General features: G+C 31.2%; 1 protein-coding gene across 2 annotated transcripts; it reads left to right on the forward strand.

The window, feature by feature from the left end:
- Positions 1-7,026: 7,026 nt before the first annotated feature.
- On the forward strand, positions 7,027-12,361 carry LOC100242747 (uncharacterized). Of its 2 annotated transcripts, none has more exons than XM_002266648.4 (8): positions 7,027-7,152; positions 7,220-7,326; positions 8,900-8,979; positions 9,130-9,271; positions 9,351-9,500; positions 9,774-9,975; positions 11,808-11,941; positions 12,128-12,361. In XM_002266648.4, exons 1-7 carry the CDS (start codon positions 7,086-7,088, stop codon positions 11,906-11,908), a joined length of 849 nt encoding a protein of 282 aa, XP_002266684.1. In that variant the 5' UTR covers positions 7,027-7,085; the 3' UTR covers positions 11,909-11,941; positions 12,128-12,361. The 2 variants fall into 2 exon arrangements, with proteins under 2 accessions (XP_002266684.1, XP_010654096.1); XM_010655794.3 differs by having other exon boundaries at positions 11,808-11,909.
- The last annotated feature ends 222 nt before the right edge of the window (positions 12,362-12,583 follow it).

Below are 12,583 nucleotides of genomic sequence, written 5' to 3' on the forward strand. Positions count from 1 at the left end.
ACAGTTTTCAAAAACAACAACCAAACAGACCCTTAACTTCTCATATTCAAAATTCCTCAAATATTTACTTTCCTTATCCCTACACTTTCTCAATTTAATAAATATTCTCATGGAAACTTCAAAATGTTTTTTTAAAAGCAATGTTTTATAACAGTTTTTGAAAATTGTTCTTTAATGTTTTGTAAAACAAAAGTTTGTTTGGAAACCTAAAATATTTGCAACATATTTTAAATATTTTTAAATATGTTTTAAAAATAATTTTTATATCTAATGTTTTATTTTTAATCATTCTACATGTTTTTATAATTATTTTTTAAAATAACCCTCAAAAAACAAGTGAAAATAACAAAAAATAACTAAAAGATTTTATCTAAAAACACTTTGTTTTATGTTCTTAAAAACAAAAAATAGAAAACCTTTTTTGGTTGTTAAACATGTTTTTTCTTTTTTATTCTAAAAAACATAAAACTATTCTTGAAAACAATTACCAAATAGACCTGAAAAGTTTTTAAGAATTAAAAATCCACAATAGCTTAAGCAATGAGTTATAAATTTTGAGAGTATAGGTTTGGAAAAAAAAAATGATAAAAGAATAATAAAATGAATTAAATGAGTTTTTAGAAAAGCAGGAAAAAATAATTATAAATTAATATAATGATCATAGTAGATATTATAACTTGCAAGAAGTATGATGAAAAAAAATGAGGAAATGGGGTTTTGTGGATAAACAGGAAAAAATTATTATCCTAAAGATATTATAAGTTTTTTGGCTTATGAAAAATAATAATATTGGATATTAGTTATAGTTAAAGCAATAAAGACACTATCATAATAATAAAAATTACAACACATCAATTGTATAAGTATAGATCCTGGGAAGTATGGTAGAAAAAAGTAGTAAATGATATTAAGATTTTATGAAGTTTTTAATGATATTAATTATAATTGAAGTGAAAAACTCTAAAAGTAAAAAATAATTACAAAATTAATTATGAAACTGCATGTTACAAATTATGAAAGTATGTTAGAAATCAAGTAAACAAGATCTCTCAATTTTAGTTTAATGAACTTAAAATAGATCTATAAAAACTCACCTTGTGACATTGTGATAAAGATCACCTTATTTAGATTGTTTACAATGTTGAGTCACTTTTGGCAACACTTTATATCTCTTGAATCAGTATTAGCAACTTGTATCTTCCCTCTTCTTACTCTCTCACACTTATGTTTGTACAAAATGATGGAAAACCTCACAAACTTAGAATGAGTGGAGAGAAGGAACATGAGCCCTTTTTATATCATTTCAAGTAACCTTCCATCAAGAGTCACAAATGAACACTTCCTTCTAGATACATGGATTCTCTTTTCTTAATTCCATGGAGTATTCATGGTATATTAAAACTTTAATTTAAGTGCATGACTTTGGTCATGATACCTTGTATTTTCCTAATATTATGTACCATAAATATTTAATTTTCCCCATACATTAAGAGGGTGTTTGTTTTTTTAGCTTTTTGCTTAAAGTAATTTGCTTTCAGACTTTAGGTCGTTTGTTTTTCTATTTTTTTTATGACTGATTATAAACTTTTTACTGAATTAAAAAAAGTCAAAATATTTGGTTTTTTCTAAATAGAAAAAATAACATGCTGATTTTTCTTTACCTTTTAATGATTAATAGAAATAAAATATTACAAAAACAAACAGTCTAATACTCAATACTATTAAGCATTAAAGTTCTATTTAGAATTAAGTAAAAAAATAAATACCACCTAAATATGTAAAATGGGAAATGTAAATACATTAGGTTCATGACTTTGGTCATGAACCTTTAGAATAGTGGAGATTAACTTCATGTGGTCATGAAGGCCACAATAATTCCAACATGTTATGATTGAGAAAAGACTTAAATAGGAATAAATATAAAGAAAGGTGATTGAATTTTTTTTTTTTTGCATATAAATGGCAAAAAAAAAAATATTATCATTAAGGATGGTGATATGACAGGTTTTTTCAGGTACTCACTCTACTCCACATCTAATCGAACGAGTTTGAAATTTAAATAAACAAGTTACGAACGGGTTTGGGATTTTCTTTTTTTTTTAACCTGAGATGGGTTCTGGCATTACTTTGTCTTGCCCTCATCTTGCCTTAGTTATGTATAAAGTTAATTTTAAAAATTAATTTAATTTAATTTTTATTTTCTTATTTTTAATATAATGATAATAATAAAATAATTTTTAATAAAATAAATTATAAAAATCAAAATATTTTAATTATTTATAAAATATATTTATTTTAATGTAATTAAAAATTATAAAATAATTATTTTTTAAAAAATTTAAAAATTCTTCAATAAAAAGTTAAACAGGACGAGATAAGATGGGTATAAGAAATCCCCAAGCCCATCCCGCCCTATTTAAATTTTTTAATGGAGTAAGGATGAGAATTATTTTGAATAAACGAAAAAAAGTTAGAATAGGAGTGATATATCTCGAACTCGTCTCGTTGTCATCCCTAATAACTGTCACACCCTGGATTTAAAACTTACTAATTAATATTCAAATACAAAATTAGTGTTGCCAAAACTAGGGAGAAAAAAATTTAATTATCGAGTTTCTAGTTGATTTTGTGCAAAATGAAAACGTGGAAACCTGTTATAAAGAAGTACTATACATCCTGTGATAAACTTTGTAACCATTAATTAACAAAATATGATTTGTTTCACAAAAAAAAAACCTATACCACATTGCTTTTTACATACTAAAACCACATGATTCACTAGGGGTAATCCATACAACAAGTGTACAAAAACAAATATACATTACATCAGTCCTTCAAAAATGATTTAGAGTGCGTTTGAAAGTGATTCTAAAAAACGTTTTTTAGCATTTCTAATATTTGAATGATAAAAAAATTTAAGTGTTAGAAATATCAAAAGTGTTTCCTAAAATCACTGTCAAACAGACTCTTAGTCTTTGTATGATACAAAGACAAAAGCCTCAAAACACTTTCAATGTGAACAAAATAGCATCCAATCAGCACAAAAGCAACGCTCAAGCATTAACCCCAATTGATGTCTTCTAACTTACATCTAAAGGTGGAAGGGATAGGGTGAGTTCACAACTCAGTAGGAAAGTTTATAATCATCTTATGCATGTACTTAAAAACCTTGAGTTAAACATATAATAGCATGCATAATAAACAATTTATAACCATTAGCAAATATGCAATAATGTCAAACATACATGCATGTTGTTGATGGTTTTATTTTTGCTTTGCCTCATCCACCCTCTCACACTTGATAAGTTGTTAACTTCCACTAATGTACATATCAAACATTAATGCTCTAAAAGATACTCGATCATAATGATGACTATTCTGGGACTATCACTTAAGGGTAAGTCATACCCCGTGTCTTCTAGGACTCATGCCCTTGACTAATCCCGTGTCTTTTGGGACTACAACCCAAGGGCAAAACCAACCACATGTCTTTAGGGACTAAAACCCAGAGGCAAGACCAACCCCATACACTCACAATTGAGTGTCTTCCTTGAGCGCTTTAGGACTTTCACCCAATGACCCACGGTCCCACATAAACTATATATTAAAAGATAGTGTTTGTAACTTCACATAAAAACTTCCCATATATCAATCTATTCTCTGGATATTATCTGTCATTATTTCATATTATTCTTGCAATGCAACCATACCATGAACCATGAATCCTCATACCAATACACATCCAAAAATCATTGCAACATTTTAATACAATAAACTGAGAACACCATGACACATTAAAAACACACTTCATGAAATCACAGTAATGACATGAAAATTTCAATAAATACTTCAAGAAATGAAACCAAGATACACAATGGAATATGATAAAGTTCCTTACCTTACACCCTTAGCTATTACAAGGAAATGAAATGAAACAATATAGTTTAGGTTTCCGGTCATAAAAATTTCATAATTAAAGTTTGACATTCTTCCCTTATTGTTAATTTTAACACTTTGATGTTGATGACTTAAATTTTCATATTCCCTAATCATCATGTCTATAGGTTTACAAATCTAATTTAAGGTGAATTGAACAATTTTTGCTATGCATATTGATGTTTCCCAATTAATTAGCATGCACTACTTATTTTGATTTTCCTTAAACGTAATTCAAAGTATTCAAATATATCTAATTAATCACAGGATTCATTAATCTATTTTTTTCAATTAAAGCAAACAAAACAAACAAGCATGTTGAATCTTCCATCAAGAGACACTTAAAATACTTAAAGCCCTAATTAACCTTGATTTATAATTAAAATATGTTTATACCTAATTAAACTTAGCTCTTAAACAAACTTTACCATTAATTCGCTTCAAAAGATCATTTGAAACCCAAATATACCAAAATCCCTAAATTTATCTTTTTTTCTTACCTTAATTCTTCACTTTTTCTCTTTAGATTCTCTTTCTAGACCCACCGGCTTGTTGCAGAGACAAGGTTGGAAATGAGGGCTGGCAACCCTTATAAAGGGGGTCCCTAAGCTGGCATGCTTGCCTAAGGCTGCCACTAACCTCAAGTTTCCCATATTTATCGTTTAGTCCTTCTAATAATAGGTTTTTATGCTTATACCTATCCCTCAGTCCCTTAGGTTTTCACAATTCTAATTAACCCCTAAGAGACTAATATACATGCTTAAGCCATTAACTAATCACACTTAAACTTAGTCAAAGTTTAATTCATAATTAAACAATATTAAGGTCAAAATAGTTTTAAATTCTAATTAAACACGTTCAAAATTAAATACTAAGATAACCATTATTGTTATTTAATTCATTGCTATTAGGTATTATAATAACCATCTTAACTTCAAAAAAACAAAAAAAAATAGAAGAAAAATGTCAGGGTGGGAAATTAGTACCTTTCAAACTTCAAACTCCTAATTTCTATTATTATGGATAATGGCATAAAATGATTTTTTTTTATTTTTTATTTTTAAAGAAATACCAACCTTAACGTAACAGGACCAAAATAAAAATAAAAAATGGGTTGAGGCAATGCCAATATGGTGAACAAACGACAGAATTGGGAAGGACATCACGGTTGTACCTCACTCTGTCCACCCGACCATTTATATTAGTCGTTTTGCCCCCACTCACCCACCTCCCACCAATAAGAAAGCAATAAAAAAGAGTTCCTTTGTATTGTATCGTATTGTGACCGGAAGGAATACTGAAATGTTATTATTGATCCCACCTTTTGACTCCCTCTTTCCCTTCTCCCACACACAACATTCCACTCATCAGTGGCCTATTTCCACGTCAGCACCCAAATAAATCTAAATTTTCATTTTTTTTAATTATAAATTATTTCGGTATCAATCGAAAAAAATGGCTTTTGGATTTTGGTCAAACAGCCCCTAATTGCCACCAGAGGGTACGAAGAAGAGGTTGTGAGGATGACGTGGGGATGAGGTGTAAAAATATTGTATTGGTGGATTGGAGTAAGTAAGCAATTGAATAATCGGAATCGAGAAAAGGTTGTGTTGGTTGATGTCAGCATCTACATTAAGTAGGATATGTTTGCTTGTACGTGAATTTGCGGTTCAAAATTGTAAAGGTGAATGCATACAAGTGAGAACATGTCGCTTCCATAAGTTGAATTCAATTTTGAATTCGTTTAGGAGGTACAGAAAAAGTGAGGCGGAAAGCAAGCACAAAAGGGTGTGAATATAGACCTAATGGAAGGGCCATGCCCACCGACACACAGTCCCATGGGTCCGACCCCCTTAAAAAAGTTGAATTTTTGGTATTTTACTGCATTTTCTTTATTATTATTTATTTAATATTTTTAGTATAAAATTAGTGTCGAATTTTACTCCTTTTCATGAAGAAAAACATTATTTACATAATCACTTGTATTATCAACTACAAAAAACTTCTCTCATTCTCATGCCACTTGTGATATACCTTGAAATGAGTAAAGGAATGAAATGAAAATTTCTTAATTTTAAGATTTTTTTAATTAAATAAAATGATCCAAAATTAATTTATCATTTTAATTTAATAAAAATGTCTTTACAAATAAATAAATATTAATTTTTTTATTATATAGTATGAGATATAAACTATTATGAAAAAATTCTCCAAGATCTTCAAGTGATAATACCTAAATTAGTTTCGAACTGATCCTAAGTTTTTGTTTTTAAAAAATCAAACTTATTTTTAGTCCGTTTATTTAAATTTCAAATGGACGTAGGAGGCGGTACAGGTGTCTGAAAAAGCCCACCTATTACCATCCTTATCGATGATATTAAGTAATACACTATTTGTTTTTATTAATATTTGAATACTTATAATTGTTAAATTATTTGTTTTTTACAAAAGCATCGACCAAAAATAATTTCTGTATTAGTTCTTTATTTTATATAGTTAAAAATAAGATATTTAAAAACTAATCATTGCCAAAAATATCATTTTAAAAATAATAAATTGATACAACAAAAACCAAATTGAAGAAAAACATATTGAATACAGGGATCCAAATTTTCATTCCACTTATCCCTTATTTCAGAATTTGGATAGAATATGCATTTTATAATATATCATTTTTATATAGATGTGATTTATTCTTGAGTTAAGTTTTGGATCGGACCAACTCCTGGTTAGAATAAATTTCAAAGTTTGAACTAGGGAAAAGGGGAGAACGTTAGATGCTTAAGCATCTTGAACTGGGCCAAAAGCCCAAAATTAAAAGTAAAAAAGGAGCTTTGCTTGTATGTGCGTGGCAATACAATTTGGGCCGAAACCGAAAAGGCCCAAAAAGGTGATCGAAGGGTAGCTAGTCATGCATCTCACCTCCCTACTTGTTACTGAAAGTCGCATATTTATTTTTTAAAATTGTAATAATGTAAAAACGCAAAACATTATATCCGATATATTTTAGAAATAAAATAAAACTGATTTTTTTTTTTTAATTATTTCTTTCGCAGAAACATTTTACATTTCTTTTATTTAAAGAAAAAAAAAAGTTTTGACCTAAGAGAGAAATACCCCAAAGCTGGAGAGGAGTAACAGAGGGACACATGTTTTACTCTGCAGCATTTTACAGGTTGTTTCTCATGGCACCCAAACCCCACCGCTTCCCCCAAGGTAACATATGCACGTTCTCTTTCTCCCTCCCTCTATTCTGGGAAAACCCTAACATACAATTAAACAGTTGCAGATACTGTATTGCAAAGCCCACCGAAGCGGGCCAGGACAATGGCCACTGAATCTTCCATCAAAGATGCTTTCGCCAATTACACTGACTACCTCAATCTACTTGTAAGCTTTTAAGAAAAACCCCATTTTTCTATGCCTCTTCTCGCATATTTCTTGCAATAAAGGGTCTTTGAGCTCTTGATTTCGCTATGTTATAATCCTTTGCAAGTATGTATAACTTAACATCGCGTTTCAGCCCATTCCTACGATGCCTTTTGGTTGCTTTCTGCAGCAATGGGGACAAAAAATGTGTTAAAAGAGTTTCACAATTAGTGAGATTATTTTTTATTTCTCCAGGATAGGAATTTTAAGTACAATCTGACTCCGTATGAGTAGATGCAGCCATACTTGTCTTAACCCTTTCAGAAGGATTGATAAGGATAAGTTTTAGTAGTGGGAGTGTGGCATTTTCATGTTCGATTTCTGCAAAAGAAAAAGGCGGAGAAGATGAATGTTTTTCAGGGTAAAAGCTATGGTGGGTAAGATCTAACAGATGGGTAAGATCTCACTTCCCATTGATGCGGCCCTTTGTGGAGCTATTTGGACCATTGTATACTTGGGCATTGAGCTGTTCTTATGTCCTATAGCTGGTGGTTTATTGGGTGGAACAGGCAAATCGTTGTTGCTTTCTTTGTTGCATATATGTGGAGTACTTAATAGTTGTAGTTTTGAGGATAGGGAGCCCCCCGCCAACGAAGGATAGCAGTTTTCAGCTTTTTGTTGTTGGCGACATGGGTGTGGAAACATTTAGATGGGTGAACATTTTTATTTTATTTTATTTTATTTTTTTCAATGGTTGGCTTTAATGAATGGATTTGTACCACTGCATTTCTATTCTGTGTCTGTATAATGTGCTTGTCTGGCTTTGGTTTCTTTAATGAAATTTGCTTCTCATGAATTCCTTTACTTGAGGAAAAAATTTTATCTATCAATTTACTCTTGTACTCAGAAGGCATGAGGTTGCTTTAAAGAACCAACAACCATGGGTTTTAGTTGCTTGTTCTGAAGGATTTGAATTACAATTCAAACTATGTGGAGCTTAGGATGCATCTGGTTCAGGCCATATCAGTGGTTTTCATAGTGAAATTGAATTTTTTTTCTGGAATTAGAAATTCATATTTGGATGAGTTGTTATAATGCCATTTTTTCAAATGCCATGGCCTTTCCAAGAGGTTAAGTATTTCAGTGCTTCAGCTTCACTTACTGAGGATGCTGTATTGAATCCAGAATTCATATTTTATCAACCAGTCACTGGACCATCATGTCTGCTCCAAATCATGTGACTGATGTGGCATGGCTAATCTAGAGTAGGGAGCACGTAATGGTTCACAAGATTGCCATGTTTAACAGAGAATAGCATATCATGCATGTAAATCCAGGAGAAAAAATGTTCGGTAACTCTTTGGAATCAAGCATATTTGACACTACATATCCAACCTAAATGTATTATTAGGTTGTATTAATTGAGGGAAGATGAGGCATGGTGTTTTTCTTGTGAAATATTAATGTCCCATAAGAAATCCATATTCTCTCAAGTCATGCTTAAAATTTAGTGGTGTAACATGGTTTTTAATGTGCTCTACATTGATTTATTGATATCACTAATGCTTATATCAGCAATTGATCTATGTTGTAGAATGAAAAACGGGAAAGGGTGGTAAAAGCAAGTCGAGATATCACCATTAATAGCAAAAAGGTCATATTTCAAGTGCACAGGTATCCAAATGTTCTTCCTCTCCTATAGGTTCTCTACAAGTCGCTTGCTAGTCAGTCTTCCTACTTCTGTCATGCTCATGCATAACCAAGTACTTCTTCTTGGTTATTAATTCAGTCTATGTTGATGTTGCAATTTTATAAAAATAACAGAATCAGTAAAAACAACAAAGATGAAGTTCTGGATAAGGCAGTAAAGGATCTTGCATCTGTGACTGAGCAGCATGTATCCCGACTTGTAAAAGAACTGCAAGGGACTGATTTTTGGAAGCTAAGACGAGCATACTCTCCTGGGGTGGCATCCTCACACCCTTCTTGCTAATGCTAGGAAAGAACTACTCAGTTGACTCATTTTTGTGTCTGGGCCTTCGCAGGTGCAAGAATATGTTGAAGCTGCTACACTATGTAATTTCTGCAAAAATGGGACTCTTTTGATTCTTGATGAGATAAATGCTACTCTGTTACCTCTCAGTGATCCATCTCATCAACCTTTGCAGATTAATATCCTTGACTATCTATTGGGGGTAACTGCCTGAAATTTGCTCTATTTTACTGTTTAGGGATGAAATTGAATACTAGTGATAATTCCCCTTGCATGAATGGGGACTAATAGATGCAGCAGTAATTGCACACTTGAAATAAGTGGATAGTTCTTCCTTTCTAAAGCAGATCTTTGCTATTGCTAGAGTAGTCTAGTTGAACCATATATTTTATTATGTTATTCTAAATGGTTGGAACTTGTGCCTGCTGTGGAAAGATTATAGACATGCAATAGTTGCTGATGTTTTCTCGTGTAGCTTGCAGACTTGACCGGAGAACTGATGAGGTTGGCAATTGGTCGAATATCAGATGGTGAACTTGAATATGCAGAGAAGATATGCGGGTTTGTTCGAGATATCTATAGGGAGCTGACCCTGCTTGCCCCACATATGGATGACAATACAGATATGAAGACAAAGATGGATACAATGCTACAAAGCGTTATGAAAATAGAAAATGGTATGGTGTTTTTCCTGAACATATTTTTTTAAAATGTCCTTGTGTTTCTCATATCAAATTTCTTACTGTAAGGAGCATTCCTAATAAATGTGAAAATAATATCAAGGGTACTTTTCCTTTTCTGGGAATCGATCAAGGAAACCACTTTTAGATGATCAAATTTGCTAGTCTTTTACTTTGGGAATGTTTGATAAAGGAGCCAATCATTGAAAAATGGAAAACAGAAAATTGAGAGGGTCTTAAAAGTGTATGATCACACAAAATTTCATATATTTATCATTTTCTTTTTTGAAAATTGACTTCTTGCTTAAAGCAAAACATGGTCTGTGCTTTATAAAAACTTGAAATTTGGGGATTATAGTTTTATCCTTCAATTTTTTTATTTTTTATTTATTTGTTTAGGTCTTCAATTAGACTTAAACTCTTCTAGTACATTAATATATTATTTTCATTTTAATTATTTAGGTGATTGAGCATGTAATTTTAATATCTTAGGCATAAATACAAAATTAAAAACATTTCATCAAAATTAAAATAAAAACTTTTTATTAATAAGTGCTCTTTTTTTTTCCCAAAATAAATAAAAAATAAATCTTAAACAGTATAGTGGGCCTTTTATGGATTGAATTAATATCTACTTAAAGTTACATAATATTTCAATAGGTTATATTCAAATTTATGATTTGGTATTTTTCAAGTCCATATTTGTGGTTTTATGACCAAATTTGTAAAATATTGAATTTTAGTACTTCAATTCTTTCTTATTTGAGCAAATAGTAAAATTAAATTATTACTTAAATTTCAGAAGATATCTTAATACTTATAATTTTTAATATTTATTATTCAACACTAAAACTTTTTGTACTTAATTTTCTGTTTTATCGAATATCACCTCATATTTTCTTGGGTCTACATTTAAATTTTAGGCAAGGTGAAATGATGGTAAAAATTGGGTTCCCATTCAGATTATACTTGAGAGAGTCTTACCAAGATTCAAGCAGTTTTCAAGTGTCATACATAGTTTTGTATACTGCCTGCCATTCATATTGATGTGCATGTGCATCATTGTTTTTCTTTATTATTACTATAAATCACCCCTACCAATTCAAATCACTAAGGGCATGTTTGGAATGTTGGAATGGAGAATCAGAATGAGAAATCCATTCCATCTTCATTTATAACCATGTTTGGATTGGTTTTTAGAATGGGAATAGGAATCAAAAGTTTATTGTTATGGAAACCTAATTCCCCTCTTGTCATGATTTTGATTCGTCTTTTTTACATGGGTATCGTTATCGACCCCCATTTTCATCCTATTTTCATTCCCATTCCCAAACCCAACCTAAGTGGCATGTTTATGTAGCAGATACATCTAATTTTGGTTGGTGTGTTCATTAGTGCCTTAAGTCTACTGCATATCTCTGAGATCCTCTGAACTCAAGCATGCATTCAATGGTGATGTTGCACACCGTCATTAAGGGTGATGAGGTTGTCTTCACTCTTCAGCCTTTTAAATAAGATGATTATGCAGTTCTGCCATGAGAATCCTTTTGTTCTGTTGTTTATTCTCAAATCACATTTGTGTGGATGATTCAACTTCTGAAACCAGAATGTTTTAAGATTTCCAGATCTTTTTCCCGCATGAATTCTATTGTGCCAGAAGTGTTTGTGCCTGAACTTTTTCTTGATTAAAAAGATATGATACAATTTGATTCAAAGGATATTTTTAAAATTCTTTTTTGACATGCATTGCTGCTCTCATGCAGTAGACAGTGTTCTGAATAATTTCTAAACTTGTACTGAATCCCTTGTTTAATATGTTGTTAATGTAGCTTGCTTTAGTGTCCATGTGAGGGGATCAGAGTATGTTCAACTGCCCGGATCCAGTGATCCCAGTTACCTTTTATTGGGGATGCCTGACCACGAAATATGAAGTAATTTCAGCATCTCCTAGAGCATTGCTTTTGTATGTATCATTCACCCAGTACTCTTTATCTTATATTAATAAACTTATTTTCTTCATGATTGTTTCTATTAAGGAAATCCTTATGATGGTTCTCTTGGTTTATCCAACCAAATAGATCCTTTTAACATTCCAATGGGAATGTATGGGACTGCATTTGCTTATTCCATCTACTTTTTGCTCTTACAGAAGGTGCTCATAACAAGCATGCAAGAGATTCTGGTACATTTTTTGGAGGAAAGCATCAAGCCCATGTAAAATTTTGTAAAACAGTTGCAGGAATTGGTGAAAAGAATATATATATAGCAAATGTTTAGCTTAAAATAGTAAGGCTGCCTCTTGAAGAGGGCATATTGAACCAAAGTGATATTGATTTGAGATTTCCTTTTTCATTGAATTTGAAAGCTGGCCTAGTAATTTCCATTTTGATGTCATTTAGTTTATGGAGGATTTTCATTAGATGCCATCTTGAATTTAAATGAGTTGAGGGCAGCTGTTTGTCCATGAGCAGGAAGTTTAGTCGTATGATTCTGGGGAATGTACAAACTGTGGGGCAGCTTCAGTTTCATATCCCAGGTATGTAGAATGGAATGATTTAAGCTTGCTAAAATTATCAATATGGTGAGGCCTATTGTTATTTGAGGA

This window comes from Vitis vinifera, chromosome 1 (assembly GCF_030704535.1).
Source record: "Vitis vinifera cultivar Pinot Noir 40024 chromosome 1, ASM3070453v1".
Taxonomy (NCBI): domain Eukaryota; kingdom Viridiplantae; phylum Streptophyta; class Magnoliopsida; order Vitales; family Vitaceae; genus Vitis; species Vitis vinifera.

What these genes read in the sequence shown, in the direction of transcription:
- LOC100242747 (XM_002266648.4), top strand. Translation starts at nt 7,086, where the DNA reads ATGTTTTACTCTGCAGCATTTTACAGGTTGTTTCTCATGGCACCCAAA. An exon ending in CTGACTACCTCAATCTACTT is followed by an intron (nt 7,327 to 8,899) that starts GTAAGCTTTTAA and finishes TCTATGTTGTAG; the next exon opens with AATGAAAAACGGGAAAGGGT. An exon ending in CGTTATGAAAATAGAAAATG is followed by an intron (nt 9,976 to 11,807) that starts GTATGGTGTTTT and finishes TTGTTAATGTAG; the next exon opens with CTTGCTTTAGTGTCCATGTG.